The sequence below is a fragment of the Protopterus annectens genome, chromosome 2.part0 (genome assembly GCF_019279795.1).
Source record: "Protopterus annectens isolate FY-2018-M chromosome 2.part0, PAN1.0, whole genome shotgun sequence".
NCBI lineage: Eukaryota > Metazoa > Chordata > Ceratodontiformes > Protopteridae > Protopterus > Protopterus annectens.
Window position 1 is genome coordinate 1,125,725,488 of NC_056728.1, and position 22,671 is coordinate 1,125,748,158.

The 22,671-nt window shown below is 35.0% G+C and overlaps 1 protein-coding gene across 1 annotated transcript in view; it reads left to right on the plus strand.

The window, feature by feature from the left end:
• The window catches only part of LOC122793370 (microsomal triglyceride transfer protein), a 704,416-nt gene that overhangs the window by 653,849 nt on the left and 27,896 nt on the right, over positions 1–22,671 (plus strand). The window contains exon 17 of the mRNA XM_044061320.1: positions 7,719–7,889. Coding sequence (XP_043917255.1) covers positions 7,719–7,889 — 171 coding nt within the window. The remainder of the gene's footprint in view (positions 1–7,718; positions 7,890–22,671) is intronic.

The following is a 22,671-nucleotide window of genomic DNA, read 5'->3' on the forward strand; positions in this document are numbered from 1 at the left end:
TTAAACCTGCATGTTGCATTGTCAAGATAAAGTCTTATTTTATCCTCACAAGTTTTTAAAAAAAGTATGAACTGTGGGGTGCATAACTGGTACATAACTACTCGGATGTTTCTTAACATCAGTATGATGGCTGTTTCCCCTAAACACATTATTCAGAATAACATTCCACCCAAACATGTGCAAATCTAGTATAACTTCACTTAATACTGATGCTCTACTGGGTACAAACGATAATCCTTTACCTAAAACATTCATTTGTTCTTTAGTCAGTTGAACACTAGATATATTAAATGCATTATAGTCATTAAAAATCAGTCAGTTCATGACTCTCCGCCATTTCACATCCCTTTGTACAGAGCAGCCTTGCCTGTTTTCTGTTTTCTTCATTACTGGTACTGGGAAGGTTGGAAAAGTCATAAAGCTGCTCCTTGCTGCAAAAAAAGAAGATGAAGAAGAAGGAAGCGAGGTTTTCAGTCTTGCTCCCATACTGATACTGGGCTGTTTGGTTCCTTGTATGATGTCATCAGCCCGAGCCATAGTAGAGGTATTGCTATTGGGATCCATGGCAACCATGGAACCTTCTGCTGTCGTGGTTGTAGCCACAGAAGCATTGTTCACATTTTGTTGAACATTAACATTCTGAAAGACATCACTGGGCTCAGTAGACACATTGTTGATATGTAAATTACTTGCTACTGCTGGATTAGATTCAGTTCTAGCCTCCTCATGAGGCCATGTAAAAATACAGCCTGTCATGAAGTCCTGTTAGCCCTTTGCAGCTTTTTCATCTTCATTTGCTGCAATTTATTTTGAAACAAGGCTATATTATTCAATACTTGGGTAATTTTATACAGATGTTGGCCTGTATTATAGTGCATTTGTAGGTTACTCTGTAGATCTTTTACCTCACTATGAAGTTCCTCTTCAACAGGTGAAAAATATTCTATAAGCAAATTCATATAATGAAAGCTAGTATCTATGTTTATCTGCTGCCAGCACGCTAGTAAGTCAGGACATACATCTCCTTGTGCTGGCATACATAATACTCTCATCCCCCTAGGCACTATTTTATATTACAAGCATGCTTCCATATGAAACCTCTGCTATTGCAGGCATTTCAGTTTTCTTTTGGTATTATCTAAACAAGTCAAAAGTTCAAAGAAAGTGTCATTTAGCAGCTCACCTGCAGATAGGCCATTTTCCTGTGTGTAGTTCTTCATCACGTTCATCCCAAGTAAATGATTTAAACAGGAAGAAACATTACTTTTGAATTTCTCACTTACTAAACAATAAATACAACAAAATTCTAACACATAAAACTAGTTTAGCTTTAGAAAAACTAAAAATTAATACCTTGGCCACTTCTCCCAAATATCTATATAATTTATCCACAAGAATCAAAATACAATCAAAAGCTAATAACATTAAAAGTATCTTCCATGAAAAGAAAGGGAAAAATGTCTCGGATATAGGTGACATTCTTGATGCCTATAGAAATCACTTTATGGAACATTTCCAAAAAGAAAATATACACATCAATCTATTAAATCTAGATGAAAAATATTCTAATATAAAAAAATGCCAGAAAAATTAAAACTAGATCTACAAGCACCCATATTCTACAAAGAAATTACAGATACAATAAAAGAGGGTAAAAAGAGTAAAGCTCCAGGTATAGATTGCATAATTATGGAAATATATACACTTTTTCCTTCAAAGATACTATCTCTCTTCCATAAAACTCTATTAGAAATTCAGTCACAAGCTTTAATACCACTCTCTTGGAGATATTCCTTAATCACACCAATCCTAAAGGAAAACAAATGCCCAAAACTCTGTGCCTCATATAGACCTACATCATTATTAAATAATGACTATAAGATATTTATGATAAGATTAACTAACAGAATGAAAATACCACTATCCAAAACAATAAATAATGATCAAACTGGATTTATATATCATAGACACACACATGACAATATTAAAAGGATAATTTCTCTTATAGATTATGTTAATAAAGAAAATAAAGAAACACTCATAATCAGCTTAAAGAGAAAGCCTTTGATTCCCTAAATTGGGAGTAGTTATTCAAAATCCTAATTCTATTTGAATTTCCTGCATCCTTTGTTCATCACCTAAAGAATATATGTACAAATAATTTAGTTAGGTCTTTTACCTCTGAATCTATACATATAACAAAAGATACTAAACAAGGATGTCCCATATCACTGATTCTATTTGCTCTGGCTATTGAAATATTGGCAGATTCAATTTGTAACAATATAAAAATCAAAGGTATAGATGGTTATGAACAATACAATTCTAAAGTAATGCTATTTGCTGATGACATATTACTAACATTATCTAATACAAAAGAGACATTAGAATAATTACTTATATTAATTGACAGATTTCACATGAATTCAGGACTCCATTTCAATAAATCAAAATTAAAATTTTTATTTTAAATAAAAAAAAAACTGCAGACTAAGGGGGATCACGTGATAGGGAAACAAGAATCTACCTTAAAATATCTAGGAATTGAGTTATGCAAAGATAATAATGAATTATTCTCAAAAAACTACAATAATATCAATACAATTAAAAATCTCTGTTGGAAAATGGAACAAAATAATATTAACATTTGAAGATAGACTACAGTAAATAAAACTGGTTTTACTGCCCAAGATCCTATATATAGCCTTGGCAACACAACTGTTACCAGAAAGGAATATACTTAAAGAAATAAATTCATGCCTAATAACATTTTTATGGTTTCCCAAAAGAAACGGAATAGCTTTAATACATCATATCAGACTATGAAAACAGGGAGGATTAAACTTTCTTGATATAGAAACACATATCAAAGCATCAATATCTAAAACAATCTCAGACTGGATAAGTCCAAATTACTCTGCAAATTGGAAAAAATTACTAACTGCAATATCAATAAATTAATTTGATTTACAAAAAACATTTCAAATAAATAAAAACAATTTGCCATGGCACATATGTATTAGTACGCAATATAACATAACTAAACCCACTAAAACTTGTATGCTTAATTATTAGACTCATTTAGGAAAATTATTAATGCAAATATAGATTTTAAATTTTGGTTTGATCTTTTAACACCATTTATAATCACAAAGAACTTTCCATACAAAATATATAGAGAAATTATTAATTCCTGGGAACAGAAAGGATTTGTTTGTTGGCTCCAATGTATCAAAGAACTAAAACTTTTAGATATGCAAGTAATAAAAACATATGTATTAGTACGCAATATAACATAACTAAACCCACTAAAACTTGTATGCTTAATTATTAGACTCATTTAGGAAAATTATTAATGCAAATATAGATTTTAAATTTTGGTTTGATCTTTTAACACCATTTATAATCACAAAGAACTTTCCATACAAAATATATAGAGAAATTATTAATTCCTGGGAACAGAAAGGATTTGTTTGTTGGCTCCAATGTATCAAAGAACTAAAACTTTTAGATATGCAAGTAATAAAAACAACATGCAAAATTCCACAACAGGACTGGCTAACTTTACAGAGTATTCTGTCATATTCGCCAGATTTTTGTAGAATAATTAACAATTCTTCATTTAAAGAAATACCTAAATTTATGAAATACATATATAAAATCATATATAAAGACTTTGATATGGGAAACAGTATTTCAAAATTTGACAAAATACTGATAAACTATAAAACAACACCCAAAACCTCATATTGGAAATATAAATATTGATAAACTATAAAGCAACCCCCAAAACCTCATATTGGAAATATATAACAAAAGGACACTCTTTAACTGAAGATATTAAAACAAATATGTTATTATCGATCAACTATATATCCTTTACATGATACTGGAAAGCTTTTAATTGAAAATCCTTGCACAGAGCGTACTTAACCCAAGATAGAATCAGTAAAATTAGTTCTTCCATAAAAGGAATATGTTGGAGATGTGAGCAAATATATAATGCAGATTGGAACCGCATTTTCTTTGATTGTGTTAAAATTAAGACACTTTGGAATGGTATTAATAACTTTCTACAAGCTTTATTTAATAAATAATTTTATTTACCTAAAGCTCTTGTATTACTAAATGTGAACGAAGGTCCTCATTTGAATAGGTCAAACATGTATCTAGTATGGACTCTACTTGCAATTTTAAGGAAGTGTATAACAAGAAGATGGAATACAAACACAATACCAACTTTTGAAGACTTCTACAGCCTACTGAAGACCACATCATTATTGGAAATTAAAATTAAAGAACTAAGAATTTATCCAAAGCCATTTATTAACAACCCCAGAGGAAAAGTCTTATCATTGATTGACATTATGCAGTAATTGATCAGACACTCTAATAATGGATTCAACATACTTATAAAGTAACTGTATACATTAAGAGCTGTTATAGTGTCAGGCTAATGTAAATAGTGTGCATAGTTATTTAAGATATTATGTATAAATACTATGGAATTAATTCAAACGTATTTGAAAAATAAAAAAAAAATTGAGTCATAACTTGAATGTTATGACTTTATTATATCTGTTATGCTCTCATTCTGACAAATTAATGTGTTGTTTTCATATTTGTGCTTGAATGTGATGACTTTATTATGTCTGTCTAGTTTTTCATTCTGTTAACCATATGTATATGGAGCTTTTCTCCCCAGGCCTCCACTGAAAATGGGTACCTCAGGATCCAGTTGAACTTTACCTGTAAACAAATGACAAATAAATAAATGTAATGGGAGACTGAACACACATTTTTACATAAATGACAATGTTCAAAAGCTGACCCGTTCTCACCATATAGCACCTCTAACTTCAGTTTACAAGTGGACAATTTTAAGTCAGTTACAATCTTACTAATATCAGTCTTTGTAGTGGGAACAAATGTAAATCCTTTTTTTTAAAGAGAAAAATGCAAGGGGTTTAGCTTTATCACATTGTAATTAAAATTCTTAAAGTTTTCTAAGGAGTGAACTACTCCATTATAGCTTATATGTTTGTTGGACCCTATTCCAGTATTATTTTTTTACCTCTTGCGTGTCCCCAACTATTTTATCTCTCTCTCCCTCTTCTTCAGCGTTTGTACTGTTTCCCCCTTTCTAGTGTGGTGTCACTTAATTGTGTCCTCCATTCTTTTGCTGGTCTTTTAACTTTTTGGATCTCCTCAAGGAGAAGAACTCTAAAGGGTCATTTACATTAAATTCTTATTGTTCAAGTCTAGTGTAGTTATCACTATTACATAGGTAAATTCACTTTTGCCTTTATTTAATTCCCAAGCACTACCTTCAGCCCCACTCCCCTTACTGTTTGATTCCCTGATTTCTCTCTTTTTCATCCAACTGGGGAGTGGGTACATCTTTTTTTTTTCTTTTTTACTAGTAACATATAGCACCCAGCTGATCTAATTTTACAAAGTAAACGATGTCTTTCATGAATAGGAGGAGGAGGACATTTTTAATGCATTTTTCATCTCCTCTTACTGTGTTTAATCTGTGTTGTGCAAAACTCACAGACTTCTTTTTGCATACTACAGGTACATGTCCACATTATCTAAGCAACCTGTCCTTCTGTCCAGCATAGAGACAGCCATAATACAGAGCTCTTTTCCTGCCCTCCTTCAGATGATATTTCTTTAGAATAGTCCCTGCTCTTCTTTCTAAGACGATTGTACCTTCAGCTTCCAGGCCTTTTAATCGAACCTAGAGCAGCACTGGCATAGTCAAGGTCAAAACCTCTATGCCATTATTGCTGGTCATTAGTCTGAGAACCCATAAGATTTGTGTATCAAATAAATCACAGTGGCCACTGCTCATATTTCCCTCTAAAATAAATATAATTTAAAATAAATTGCAAAATGTATTTATTATAATAAAACATAAAGAAAATCTGCAGAATAAAAGACTTGACACAAACCACACTTCAACTTGCCCTCAAACTATAAGAGAAGACAGCAGTTCAGTTGACTCTTTTGCATTTTGTGCAAGTATTGATGACTGTGTGTGAGTATGTTTGTGCAGATTTGTAGGCACACACGCGCGAGCACACATGCACATACACACACATAAATATATGTTGATAATGGAAATGCAGTAGCAGAATGTGGGCAATTCATTTTGTAGACTCAGGTAAGTGGGTTGGTATTGGGGTGGGTGTGTTTGTGTGAGTATTTTTTAGGTCAAGGGTAGAGTAAGAGTTAGGTAAGGGGTAGCTTTAGGATTGTGCATGTGTGTGTGTGTGTGTGTGTGTGTGTGTGTGTGTGTGTGTGTGTGTGTGTGTGTGTGTGTGTTAGAGAGAGAGAGTCTGAGACTATCTTCTGTAATGGTAGTATTATGGAAAGATTTTTGGCAAGGTAAGTTGCATCATAGGGTTAGGGCAGGAGCAGGATTAGGGTTAGCACACATTAATAAGATGGTGCAGGGGGCGATTCTGGTTACCACAATACATTGCTACACAGGATTATTGCAGGTCAAATGCATGAATGGAAAGTTCTGATAAATGGAAGAATAGCATTTGAAAGAATATTATATCATGTAAAAATAATGTGATTGGAGTGTCAAATTAAATATAATAGGAAGCAACTGAATAACTGTAATTAAATGTGCAACCATACAGTATAACTGTGCCAATTAAATCAATTATTTTCTGCCCCTCTCTTTCTCTCTCTCTCTATATGTATGTATATATATATATATATATATATATATATATATATATATATATATATATATATATATATATATATATATATATATATATATATATCTATGGTTTCACTTCATATTGCCAAAATGCTAAAATATCAAATTTTAGCATTTCGACAATATAAAGCCGAAACCATCACAACACCGTCACTTCACAAACATGAAACTGAAACATCGAACAGACACAATACAGCACACAACAAACAAACCATAACACCCACACCACAAAACAATTAAATACAACAAAACACCACACAGACACACACCTACACTACAGAAATGCAGGGAGCAAGCCCCCCTGCACCCCCCACACCCCCTACTTATATATACTAACTCCGAGATCATACAAACAGTAAAGAAAAATATAATCACACACAGCCAACACACACAATCATACCTCCTTCTCCCTACCATAACCCACTCGTACAAGTTAGAAAAGCACTCACGCACACTCACCTTAAACTGCTGACACCATCCCATCCAAACAATTCCGCAACATAATGTACATGCATAAGCATGAATTCAACATAGTCCTATTCTGGCCTATGCACTTTCATTATTTTAAAGTTTCTACTTCATGGACACGAATTTCTGAAATTCGATATTTCAGCAATTCGTGTTTATGAAGTAAAACTATATAGATATAAATATATATATATATATATATATATATATATATATATATATATGTAAAGCTTGTTACACACACACACACACACACACACACAAAAAAGATACCACCTCAGGTCTCCCTTGAAAAGAGGCAACTAGCCTACTATGACTAACCCAGTTAACTAAGGATAAATAAAAATAAATAAATAAAATGCTGTCTTGCAGTAAGTTAAAGTATATCTGTAGAAAGTCACACGTTCACTATGGGGATGATGACAAACATGAGCCAATAATTAAATATAGCCCTATATACTGTATTTTCATAGTTGCTATTTTCAGTACTTTTTTTCTTCTTTTTCAGGGGAGCCTTGGTAATTGCTGGTAATTTCACAGTGGACTTATCTTTTGTAAAAGCAGGACTGGAGATTAGTTTTGAATCAGAGGCAATGCTAAACTTTGCAACAACAGTGAAATTTTCACAGTATCCATTTTTGGTTTGCATGCAGATGGAGAAGGACCAGTTTCCATTCAGGTAAGAAAACAATTGTTATGCCTTGATGGCTATCACATCTTTTGTCAGTTATTTTCTCTCGTTTACTTGAAACGTACACATTACAATTTCCAGCAGCTTTTTCTTTCTAAATATTGTACTTGTACACAAACAAGATGACGGATAGCTCCTTAACTCAATAAGCTGTTTAATTTACAAAATAAGGTAAGGTACTATAGAAAGATTAAATTCTGTGTACATTTCTTGTTTTAAAGAAATGACCTCAGAGATTGTCATGTTTCCAGTTGATGAACAACTGATTATTAAAACTTTGTGAGACATCTTATCATTCACCATTTATCTAGGACTTTCACTAAGGTGAACACTGTATGTCTGTCTTGTCTTATCTTATCTTGTACTTACAGAAAAAAATGATTGAAAAATCTGTAACGCAAGTCAGTTTAAGTGGATGAGACTTAAGCTTCCCAGGCAGCCATTAGTTAAGCCACTGACTCTAACCACCCAAGAGTGCTTCATCACATAAGGCTTAGAAATTAAGAAAATGTGCTGTGTATTTTCTGGCTCCTATGAAATGAAACAGTATTGGCCAACAAATGTCACAAAAATGCCACATGTTCATCCCTGTCTAGAAAGAAGCTAGTTGCAAACCCACCAATCTTAGAGTGTTTTAGAGATAACATTTCGTAATTTTTCTTTTTATTACAGTTTTACCAAAAGACTTCATATTCACACTTAGTAACTCAACTACAGTTGTTTCGGTGTCAGTGGCTCAATAGAGCTACACCTGTCTTTGATGCGAGAAGCTGACAAGACTGTAGATTTTAAGTACTTTTATTTAATTTTCCCATTCTGACACAGTAATATACATAAGGGGGATGCTGCACTCCTGAGTGTGCCGTCCTTCAGATGAGATATTAAACCAAGGACCTGTCTTTCTCAGTTGATGGTAGCTCAGTTAGATATAAAAAATCCCATTGCACATATCAAAGTGAGTAGTTGTTATGTGTCTTCATACATTAGTTACACTTTTCTTGTTTTATATACAATTTTCATCAGCAAAAGCATCATCTTTGTCATTCGTTGCTGTTTTCACATTATATATAGTCATATGATGTTCCTTCATTCCTTTCACCCTTTTTGTATCATCACTTTTGTATTCTTCTCAAACAGCATCCCAGTGTCACCACTTATATGCAATAATTCCTCACATCTGCATTTCCATAAGTTCCATACTGCACTGAATACAATTCTGTTATGTCTGTTACAGCATTACTCACATTTTCACGTTTCCCATATACTATTATACTTAAATCCTTTGTTTGAAACAGTCATATTGATATTCCCTTTTAAACCTTTTTTCCAAAATGATTGTACTCTTCAACATCTCATTAACATACATTTCACCATCTCTTTTACTTTACTTATATTGCATAAGCTTTCCTGGTTTTTTATACCTCACCTGCCCCTTAACAGGTAATGTATTCAGGAGCAATCTCCTAAAAAATAATCAGATGTTACTCAAATATTTTTAAAGAGTTTCTGCTTTTGGTCCATTGCTTTTCTTTTCACTCAGCCCTTCTCATTTCAAATTTTCACACTAATTCTTTCCTACCATTTTATGTCTTTATTTCTATTCACCTTCCCCTACTTGTATCGCTAATTTACATAATTTAATTTTGATCATGTAGTCTTCTCCCTCAGTAATAGTAAACCTCTTTTTCCTTTGTTAGTTTTCATTTCTCTTTAGAATTTTTCATTCTTTAATACCCTCACAACCATATCCTGTTTCTCTTGCACTATTTTACTCAAACTCCAAGATCAATGCAATAGTAATAGGTTCATAGGTTCATAGGTTGATACTAGGCTATCGGCCCTAGGGCCTATACAAGCCTAGCCATAACAATTCCCTGGATATTTCTTCCCACAGTATTTACTTCCCTGTATGTATGTAACTATAATAGTTATACTATCTGGATTTGTCAGACCCAGCCTCCCTTTGCCTTTATCAAAATACATTCCCCTTTAATAGGGTTTAACCTTACTTCCCAGATAATACTACACACTACAATAACTCACTTTTTTTCTTCATAGGATGTACATACACTCCTCCTACATACCACATTTTCTCAAAATATAAGAAATACACCTTATTTCTCTATAACATTTGAAAAAAACTCTGCACATACTCAACACACTCATTATTTCTTGTTTTATATCTTTCAAATTCTTATCACTCACTTCTTGTTTTTTCAACTTTATTCCAGACATTTAATTTGTGTATTGAGAAATAAACAGCTGATATTTTTACTGTATCCCTGAAGCATTTCCTTTTCCTCTGTATTTAATTTTAACCCCACCATCCCTAACTTCTCATCCACCTTTACTAACACCTCTCTCATCTACAGCTTATTTTTTATTATCATATCCACCCAGCGATGTGAACACTGGCTCTAGGTGAGGGTCACTTTTGATCTGACACCCCAATCCCATGTATCAAATGGAAAATAAAGAGGGGTGATGCCAATGCCATATGTATGAGATACAAATAATAGTATCCTAAATCTATTTCTTACTTTCCATTCTGCCCCTTCTAAAACTTTACAGCAATTTGTAATTATTGCATTCATTGCCATTATAAACAAAACTGGACACTTGCTTTATTCCTTTCTTGATCTTTACCTTCTCCTCCTCTCCTTCATTAGCCATTATTTTATTATTTGTATTTGCATGTACAGACAATCCTTACCTTCTCACTTGCTCTGTGACATTTCAGTATTTCCCACATGCTTTCATTTTCTCTACTATCAAATGCTTTGGCTATATTTTAAGCCGCCACTTTACTTTCTTTCTTTTTTTTCTTTTGCAGTGCTATCACTTCCCTCATTAAAATTAATGTATTGTTTGCTTGTCTACCATTTATACAATACTTTCCTGCTCTAATGGAAATTCTGCACATTTGTAAATCAAATGGTATAAGATGCGCTCGCTCTAGGGAATTCAACCTAGAATGTGACAGCAGCAGGACTTGCTGGAGAGAAAGATATGTCGCACAGAGGTTCTCCCTCCTCTGGAACAAACTTCCAATTCAGGTAAAGCAGAGCCCCTCGCTGACCCTGTTTAAGTGTAATTTGGATGATTAGTAGGGAAACCACAAATTCACCCTGGAATGTATACCCATCCGTTCACCAGTGCCAGAAGCACTTTCGTCTTCTTCTGTCTCATTTCCTTGTAAAACACACAACCTACCCCCCTTGGTCATGGAACACTCACAACACTCAGTCCTTTCAAAAATCAGTTCAGTTTTTCTCCTTCCACTTCTCTTTCTTCTGTCAGCTGCTTTACCCTCCAAATGTCTGTCTTCCTCTCCTTCACCTTTGATGTATACTTTTTTACATAATCCAGAACTACCCCCATTATTTTGTCCTGTCTGAACCGTACCTTTTCATTTTCATTTACTTTCATTATACATCTTACATTTCTTAAAAAAAGTGAGTTATCTCTTTTTATAATTTTAAAAGAAACAACTGCCCCTAAAATTATATCTTTCACTTTTATCAATTTATTTTTTTTTTACACAAATATCATATGCCTTCTTCTTAATATGTCTTCATACTCCTTTATACTTTTCTCATATGCCTTCTTCTTAATATGTCTTCATACTCCTTTATACTTTTCCTATAATCTTCATTTGGTTCCCCTTCCTCCTCTTTTAAATACACTTTTATACACTTTTATATACTTTTTCCTTAGACATTTCCCACCAACCAGACCATGTTTCATAAAAAGTTGCCATTGTCCTATATTCATACTGCACCTCCTTCTCCCTTTTTACCTGCTGTGCTTTAGCAAACCTACTTGTTAACCTCCCAGTCCCTTCCCTCTGTTATAATCTCTTTGTTGTATTTCCATATGAGCTATAATACTCATTGTCTTCTTGCTGTCTTAACCTTATCATTACCCTTCCAAAAGTAACACATAATCAATTTCTGTATCTACATTTCCTTTCACGTATCTATGCTGCCTATCTTTTTCTACTGACAGCCTAACAAACCTCATTGCTGCTCTACATACTCAAATGTTGTGCGGTATTTTCTCCACTATTTTCAAAATCTACAATTACAGATCTCATGCGATGGCAGTATAGAGTATTATGACTGGATCGCCAATAGTCATTTACTTATTATGTGTTCTCAACATGGATGGCAAGAAATTCTCCTTCCAAAGGAAAGCTTTACAGGTATGTCCAGGCATAGATCTCCCATCAACAGCCTATAAGAGACAGATTACAGGAGTATGGCTTTGTGCAGTCTGCAAGGGACAAGTCACTTACTCCCGGTATTCTTTTAGTGAGGAACCTCTGTGGATGTTCCACCTGTTGGATGTGCTTGGTTAGGTACATGCCAAGAGGGGGCATTGTAGTCAATGACAGGTCTGATAAATTTTGAATTTTGAACAATGACCTCCTTGGACCTAGATGCCATACTTTTAATTATACGTTGCACAACACAGAATGATTTACTCACTACTATAGAAACATAATGCTCAAAGGCTAGATTACTGTCTATGTGTGTTCCCAAGTCCCTGACTACTGGGTCAACTTTTAAGGGTGTGTTGTCAATCTGACAGTTACCAAGGTGGATAATTTCCAGTAAGATACTATTATGCATTGCTTGGCAGTTAGTTTTAATCTATGGCTCTGACACAAGTTATATTTCTTAAAACCAAATAAATAATGAACCAGTGAAATAAGAGGCAAATACAATAAAAAAACAAAAACATGACCTCTTGATTTGACCCGCTGTTGCCAGAGCTCAGGAACCAGCCACTAAAAGTTTAAAAGTTAATATCGTTGTCATTTATTTCACTGTAAAAATCACAAAGAAACGTCAAATGCTTTTTTCCCTCCATAATTAGTAATGAGACTTCATCAGAACAACTGTTTCATCATATTTATTTCCTTTTGTACTGTTTCCATCCACCAATTAATTAAATTAACTTTAAATTAACATTTAAAGTGACCATTTAAGTCCAAATGCCATTTAGCTACCATTATTTCCCCTATGTAAATATAAAATGTGTGATAAATTTCACAAATCACAATCTACACATAAACATTCATACATTATTAAAAATCACCATACAAAAAATATATATACTAGTAAATGCATAAAAGTATGTACATAAAAGGGTATACATCATCAGGAAAGGTTAGTACAAGTGAATATTCATTAGGTTTGATTTCAAATGCTCTCCATGTATATTCCTAATATTCAATTTAACAGGCTAAAGAATGCCTTTAACAGTATCACTTCCTTTCTGTTATTTTACATTCTAAAAACCTGTCAATCACAATTTTAGAGCTTTTCTTTTTAAAACAGGAAGTAAAGATATATTGTCATTAATGCCTGGGGGATTTGCTACGTTTAATCTAATTTGCCATTGTAGTTCTTTCAAATCTAACATTAGCTCATACCATCCACCTCTGGGATCATTTGGAACAACTTCCAAAATACCAAAATTAAAACTGGAGAAATTAGGGCATTCAATACCATGTCTGAATAGAACATTATTAGTCTTCGCTTTCCGTATAGCATATGTGTGTTCGTAAATTCTCAAATTGTCCCTCTGTTTTACCCACATAATAATGCCCACATCCTCCACATATTGCAATATAAACAATCCCTTTAGTGTTGCAGTTTCCCTTTTGAAGTTTCAATTTAAAAGGTGCCCCGTGTAAAATCAGGGTACTCTCCTTCAATATAAACTGATAGTGCCTGCATGTTCCACAGCATGTTGTACTCCTAGTTGGTATAATTGTTTAACTAAACTTTCCTCAAAGAGTGATTTGCAGTTCCTACCAGTTTTATAAATAAAATTTGGTTAATTACCCACAAATTTAAAAATTTCCATTCCTTTAAAAATTAACCAAGTTTTCATAATTATATTCTTTATATCTTTATTGTTTAGAGCATATGGGATCACCATCCCCTTATTGAAATTCTTATTCCTTTGGGGTGCTGTCCTCATTATTTAAACCATCTCTAATCTTCCTCTGCCTTATCCTAATGTTTTACTTAGCCTGCTGTCCACTAGGTGTCACTCTGTACACATCTAGACCTACAGTACTGATTATTCCCTTCCATATTCTTCGTAGTGCTCTGTGACCCACCCCCTTACACCTTACTATCTCTCTCCTTCTACTTGCTTGGATAATTTTTGATACTCCTCTCTGGATTCTGTTCTCATTCTCCGCCCCTCCTGCGCCTCCTCGGATCACTCTGGCTCCCCCCTACCCCCACCCCCCCCACCCCAGGGGTCTATTCACCTAGCCACACCCACTTACTCTTACAACCCATCCTGTTCACACACACTCCCCCTCCTTCCTCCACTGCTATACCAACCCACACAGACATAATACTCCTCCCTTACAAGGGGTGATATTCACCCCAACCCAGGCATCAACCTCCCCCTCTCAAGCTAAGCCCAACTTCAAACTATAATTCTGGGTGACTTTAATATAGATTACTATCAAAACCTCCTAACATTTAGAATAATACGCTAAAAAAAAACTTTTTAATAGTGACTTCAAAAAAAATCTCAAAATGCAAACTGGAACCTCATGAAATCACTTCCTCTTAATGAAGCAGTATCATTCAATCAACAAACTCCTTTCACCTGGGTACAGAAAAAACTCCCCTCCCCAATGGCAGAAACCAGAAACCCTAGCCATACTGCCTTTTAACACCTTTTTTTATTGCCATCAGCAACTCGTATACAATCTCTCTTCACAACATAATAACTAACTGTCAACATGGCTTTTGAACCCACCATAGCACCTCCTCTCCTGCCCTTTCCCTTTGTTGATCAACTACTATCAACTCAGATCTTTAAACTTTCTCCTCTGCTCTATTCATTGACTCACTATCATCCCACAAGCTACCCCCATCAATATGCTGGCGACTCCATTATTTGCTGCTCTCAGCATCTACCTCCGCCTCTCTCTCTAACTCAAACATCAACTAAACTGCTAGGAATAACCATCGACAAACAATCTCACTTTTGATCAACACATCAATAACGTCATCAAAACTGTTAATAAAAAAATCGGGATCATTATACCGTATCAAACCTTCCTTTCTACCAGAGCTACTATTGTACTATCCCATCCCTTATATCTACTCTCTTACGCCACCTCTCTTCACAACTAACCTTAAGAGAACCACCCTAAATAAACTACTAACTGTTTAAATGGCATTGCCGGCCGCCCACCATGCCACCCTTTTTTTTTTGAACACATCACAACACCTAAAAAAAACTAGGGTGGCTTGAGCTACAAAACTGTCTTTTACCATTGCTCACAAGATACTGCACAAACCTTATAATACCCCTTTACTTATACTATACTTTCTCAACTTTACTTTCTCTAATAATAATCACCTTCTTCTAAACTTCTAAACTCATGACCAAATCTGGCTGTAACTTAGCACAACTAGCTTCTCTGTTCACTAATACTGTAGGAAGGATATGGAATACCTACCCATTGATATCACTCTAATCCCTCCTTACCTCTCTTCAATCAAAAAAAATCAAATCAAATTCCAAAATCACTTCCTCACTGCCTCTGCTCCTGTGACTGACCTCTGACCTTCTACTTCTTTCTTCTTCTTATTACTATACACTATACTTATTACTTTATCCTCTTCCTTCTTCTCTTATGCTCCTCTTGTCTCTTCCTCTCTCTCTCCCCTTTCTCCTCTCCTGTCCTCTTTTTTCTCTCACTCCTTTTCTCACTAGACTATTAATTTTTCTTCTTTGTATTTTCTTTAAATGTATATTCTTTTTGTACTGAATTTATTTTATAATTTGTCTCCAATAAACAGTAGGGGCTTGTACTTGTTACCCCATCCAGCTTTCAATTCTACACATGTCATTTACCAGTTTTTTTGGGGTAGCCCCTCTCCAAAACCATTGTTTCAACTTCAAACAGTTCTAATTCGAAACACATACGGGCCGCTCTAACTAGTTGGCCTTTGAAAATATTCTGTTTCGTGTGTCCCAGATGACAACTATGATAGTCAAGATAATTATAGGAGAATGTCTCCTTCCTGTGTATAGTAGTTATAAACTTCCTTTTCATCATATACTTCATAAGGGTAATGTCCAAGCAATCAATAACATCCTCACTAAAGTTCCCCATAAATTAAAAAAAATGGCAAAACATTATTTAGATAATCTAAAAATAAGTCATTACTCTTGTTCTTGTCCCTCCAGATAATAAGGATGTCATCCAAGAAACGGAAATACCTTATCCACTTCCTAGAAAAACCATAGCTTAATACATGTTTTGCCTCCCAAAGCATACAGAACTAAATTTGCAAAGATGGGTGCACAACTTGTACCCATTGCCACTCCCTTTAACTGCTTAAAATAAGCCCCTTCAAATGTAAAATATCTGTTGTCCAAAATAACTTCCATAGCTAAAATAATAAAGTTTGTCAAGGTTTCATTTAAGTTTGTAAGGGTACGAATAGCTTCATGAAACAAACTCAGTCCCTCCTGGTGAGAGATAGATGTAAACAAATAATATCTATTGTAGCAAAGCAACATTGTTCACTAAACCATGATTGGTCAATTTATGCCAACAAATCCCATAAGTCTTTCAATAGCTAGTTATTAGATCCTATTACATTTTATGCACTCTGTCAATAAAGATCCCTAGTGAATAAGTAGACCCATTCTGTCCCGAAATAACTCTGAATGGGGGTTGTGACACATTTTTGTGGAAAAATATTTCAATTCAAGATCAGAATTAAAAAGCCAAATGTCATATAAAAATTCACACATCTCAAAACTACTGAACCCTATTAAGTTATAGTTGAGGACAATAGGGTAACCCTATATTAAGTTTCCTGAAACATGTATTTTATATATATATATATATATATATATATATATATATATGAATGTTTACAGTTATATATTCTGCTTTAGGTATGGTTGTGTACATATATTGTATTTCTTAATGATTTGACAATTTTTATACAAGACAAATATGGAGAAATACATGATATCATATGGAGAAATTGGAGGCTTTTGGCAACTGATGAGAAAACAGTAAACATAATAGGGTACAAACCTTTTTTCTTGTATAAAAATTGTTTGAATTTAAAAAGACAACTGTGTGGCGATAATCGTCCCATTTCTGTTGGTGTAAGGAGGTTTCAATCAGACAGGCTAGGTACTTATGCTTGCCGTAGCTGTCGAGCATGTCCAGTTATCTCTAAGGAACAGATTTTTAAACATCCACGTCTTAACTTCACTTTTAAGCCTAAAAGATATGCTGATTGCTGTACACAACATGTTGTATACTTAGCTACATGCCGGTTCTGTTGTAATTTTTATGTTGGCAAAACCAACAAAAGATTTAAGGACAGAATCCTTAGACATCTGTATGACATTAGAATAGGAAATGAGAAAAATACCGTAGCAAAACATGTTCGAGAGAATAAAGACCGTACTTTTACTGTTAGGGTACTTCGATGCATACAGATGAATGGTAGGGGGGTGACTTAATAAATGTCACAGAAACTGTTGAACTGCAGTGAATTTTGAAACTGCAGGCTGACAGATATCCAGGTGTTAATGGGTGTGTCTCCCTCAAACTAGCTTTGAAAGGGTATAAATTTGCCCCTAGAGTTGTGATTGGCAATGTGATTTTTTTAAGAAATATATGATTGGTTGCTTGTTTTATAAATACATTGTGTGTGATTTTCTTTTTATGATCTGAAGAAGTGTTTGGTATAAACACAAAAATGCTTATCTCTGATTTATTGCTTTGTTTGGATGCTATCAGCTGTGGTGGTCGTGCTAATTTTTTATGCACTTTCTATGTACAGCAACCAACTTAGCATTAGTCAGGATGATAGTATCACCCTAGTTAGACCATGGTTCAAGAAATCAGTAGGTGAAAAAGCATTTAGTAAACTTGGCCCAGCTTCAAAGAACCATCTACCTTCGGAAATAAGATTGCAAATAAAACTTGATGGTTTCAAGTCAAAACTTGAAAAGAATTTGTGGGCTGTATGTCTAATTGTTTTTGAGTCACAGGATTACAAAGAGCTGTTTCTGTAGCAACTAGCTATTTATTTGCTGATGGCAATAAATATCATAACAACTCAAAAGAAGTTTAGCACATTCCTGTAAATGGTGTAACTATGTTAGTTGCATTAAATGGATAGCAATCAGTCATACCTCTCAACCTGGAAACATCAAAAATCTGGACAAAGGCCCATGAAAAATAGGTACACATCTGTACGCTGATTAACATAAAATTTGCATGCATAATTATGTAACCCCGCCCACTCCGATGGAATTGTGGGATACCAACTTTTAAACACAAACTGAGGAACAGACAATATAGGATCATGAAAGACAAAAACAGAACAGTGTTTTATTTATATTAATATTCGAACTTGTATCGAGCTTTGAACTTGTGCAAAATTAAAATACAATTTTCTTTTATAAAAATAAAATCAACTGCTTCAGCCTTCTACATTAATATTGAATAACACAAAATATAACCAGAACAAAACTCTTATTTATATTAATATCTGGCTTGTATAAAACTAAAATACAATTTCCTTATATAAAAATAAACTTAACTACCACTGACGTACTTTTTAATTTGAGTTTCCAGTTTACAAAGACAAGTCAAACCTCTTAATAGCTGTTTTAGACTAGTGTCAATGGAAACAGATGAAGGATTGTGGCATTTCATTATAACTTGTAGTTTAACAGATTTCTTTACCACCTTAATACAGATGGTCTCATTGCAGATATGTGGACTGGCACCATTTGCTATTAATGTCTTAATTCTAGTCTACATCTTTCCTCATGTACCTAGTGTGAATGCTGTGTCAGGCACCTTTAGGGATCACCATTGCAAATTAATGTACTTTTTAAAATGATTTGAAATGTATAACAATACAGAATTTCATTATAATACTTCTCAGGGAAAGTATAATATTAATATACTTTGAATACATAATCAGGTATTACACCTTTTTAGAACTCACTCATTACTGGTATCCAAGAAGAATAAACAATGCACAATTAATATTTAGCATTCAGATTAATCCAACTCTTAACATAGCAGAGTCATAATTTACAGTTTTATAGTAATTATATATTGATATTTTACAAGTTACACCCCCTTCCCATAAAACTGTGGCATTTACCATAGTAAGAACAAATCAAATCACCTGTTGGATTCTGTACCTCTTATTTGGTTGTCACAAAGACACTCTGTCTCATTAACTTTTCAACAAACAAAAAGCTCTAGCAGTTTGTTCAAATATGCACAAGTACCAAAATGAAACATGACCCCAAGACCCCCCACTAATCCTTACTGCGCATTATGAAAGTAACTGCTGCTGATATGTGGTATGTGGTGTTCCTGGCAAGGTATTAAACAGGTTAGTTTATGCTTTACAACTCCAGCAAACTACAACACTTAAAGTTTACTTTTAGATTCAGAGACAGGTTTGCTGCCTAGGTCAGTGACTCACATTTTTAATCATCTGATAAGGGCTTCAAGAGTAATTTGTGGGTCCACAAGATAACCAGCTAAACTGTTGCATCCATTAAAATTAGTGAGTCTCCTTCATAGATATTAATTATGGCCTTTAAAAGGACAACATGGTACTTTAACTAGATGTGCACTCACTGGGAAGGAATTAGAAATGTTGCTGTAAAATTCAGGAAAATACGTTTTCCCCTTCAACCATGTGAAAGGAAAGTATTTAAAGGGAGTGTCTGTGTCTGCTTTGGGATGTGTAAGCAGCTTAACTAGTCTGAACCATGAAGCCCTTATGTTACAGTTTATAGCCGAGCAGCAAAGGCAAGTATTTATCCATACTAATATGAAAACATTTGTCTTAACACCCTTTTGTATGCTATGATTCCAAGTAACAAGGGGAAAAGCCACCAGCCACCCCCCCAAAAAATGTTTTCTACACAAGTCTGAGTAAACTTACACAACAGAATGAAAATGCCTCATGTAAAACAAATGTGAAATAAATGCTGGAGACTGAATGGTGAATGTAATGAAAACATTTTCTCTTGACAGTTTTTGAAGGTTACCATTCCAAGTAAAAAGGGAAAAAAGACCAACACATTCTGTTTATACAGAAGTCTTATAATCAACTTAACAAAACATAATGAAAATGTCACCACACTTAAAATGTGAAATAGATGTTGAAGACAAAGGTGAATGCAGTTAGTGGTTGTTCTTACACCACCCAAAGTGCCAGTTTTGTAATTAGTGCTGGCAAACAGTGCAAACACTGCATGCAGCAATGACAATTAAATGGGATCAAGACCAATAGTCTGCATTCTCCACAGTACACAAACTAAAGCAAACAAACTTAAAAACATGCACAGCACTCAGCAAATCAGCTGATGGCCACTTTAGCCATCTTTTATTATTTTTTGCTTTTTTATTTTAGATGTGTGTGCTAGTGTGTGCTAGTATTGCAGTTAAACATTTGCTAACTTGCAATGGCACAAATGAATTTTATTGCTTTAATTAAACATGACTAACATGACCACACAGAAGTAAGTAAGTAGCGTAATTAAAATTCACTTTAATACAACTCACTTTTCACTTTAGCAATTATTGAGACACCATTTTCTTCAGTTTTTCTTGCCCCCCAGATGTCAGGCCCCCCAAAGAGTAGGCTAAAAAAAATACAACAAAACATGCATGCACCAAAATACAAGCAAATACACCACATAGGTTGTATAGAATACAGAAATACAGAGTTCCAGCAAAAAAAAAAGGGGTGGGCTAGTGCATTGCCTGGACTACAACAGTGAATACCAAGGACATTCTACATTTATGGTAAGTGTACACAACTGTACTATGTTCTTCGTGTTTCACTGTTGCAGTCATTACAACTGGGTTGAATCCCAAAGCTAAGGTTGGGAGGCTGGAGCTAAATAGCATTAGGAGTGGCTAGAAGGCCCTGCAGAACTGCAGTGGCAAAGCCTGCCCTAGATTTAGAGTAGAGAGGTAAGTGATACTGCTTTGTGAAGGTGTGCACTGAACTCCAAGTGGCAGCCTCTAAAATATCTTTGGTTGGTACCCCCTGAGGAAGGCTGCTGAAGTGGCTGCTGCTCTGGTCGAATGTAGCCTAATGCCCTTAGTTACTGGCTTGCCATGTTGTGAATAGCAGAAACGAATGCAGTGGCCTATCTACTTTGAAACAGTATGCTTTGAGATAGCCTTTCCTTGTGATCCTGCTGCATATGCCACTAGTAATTGCTCTGTCTTTCTGAAAGCTTTGGTTCTGTTCAAATAGAAGTGTAGCTGTCTGTGTATATCCAAAGAATGCAGAATTCTCTCCCCCTTATTCTGTGGGCTTGGATAAAAGGTAGGCAGATGAATAGTTTAGTTAAGGGCCACAGTGGACACTACCTTAGGCATAAATGTTGTGTTCGTCCTCAGAGAAACCCTGTCTGGATGAAAAATGATAAAAAGTTCCACAGCCATGAGTGCCTGTAGCTCTGAGACTTGTCTTGCAGAAGTTATTGCTAGGAGCAGAGCTGTTTTCCAAGATAAAAACTTTATATCAGCTGTAGCAGCTGGCTCGAAAGGAGGCAGGGTGAGTTTTTCCAAGACATAATTAAGGTCCCATGCAGGTATTGGTGATCTCCTTGGAGGCCTTAAATTTTTGGCCCCTCTAACTGCCTTAATAAAGGATGAGAAAAGATTGGCGGCTCTGAATTGTAATGAACCGAAATTGCAGAGACATGAATTTTTACAGATGAAAAAGATATGCCTTTGTCCAGCATCTCAGTCAAGTATTGCAAAATCTGAGGAATAATTGGTACAGCTGTGTCAATTCCTAGTGCCTGGTTGCAAGCACAGAATCTCTTCCATTTTCCAGCATAGGATTTTCTAGTACTAGGCCTCCAGGCCTCCAAAATGACATCCATCACCGCTTTAGTGAGAGGTGTGTTTTGTATGACTACATTATCCGCCATGTTGCCAGATTTAAGGTCTTGAGTTGGCTGTGCAGGATCTGATTGTTCTGCTGGGACAGTAGATGAGGCACTTGAGGTAAGGTCCAGGCTGGGCATTGAGACAGGTTCCTTAGGATTGGATACCAGTACTGGTGTGGCCAGTCTGGGGCAATCAGTATCATTTTTTGCTTCTCCTGTCTGACCTTTAGGAGTACCTTGGGGAGGAGAGGCAAAGGAGGAAAGGCATATACTGTTAAGTTTTACCATCTGAAAGATAGGGCATCCACTTTCTATGCTTGTCTGTGATAAGTCCTTGTGCAAAATCTCTTTAGATGGCAGTTGTGATGTGAGGCAAATAGATCTATGTCCAGGCATCCCCATTTCCTTGTTATCATGCTGAAGACTAGTGGATCCAATTTCCACTCGTGGGGATCCATGAGGTTTCTGCTTAGTTCGTCTGCCAGAGTATTTATCTTTCCTGGCAGGAATTGTGCCTGCAGATGAACTTGGTAAGTCAATGCTGTGTCCCACAAAGTCATGGCTAGTCTGCAAAGGGGTTAAGAATGAGTGCCTCCCTGCTTGTTTATGTACCACATGACCATGGTATTGTTTGTCTTTATCAGTAGTTGTCCCGGATGAAATAGGTGCTTGAAGGCTGTCAGGGTATTTTGAACAGCTAGCATCTCTTTTTGATTGATATGTAGATGCATTTGGTTTGTGGACCATGCACCTTGAATACATCTTCCTGCCATGTGGGCTCCCCAGGCATAATCCGATG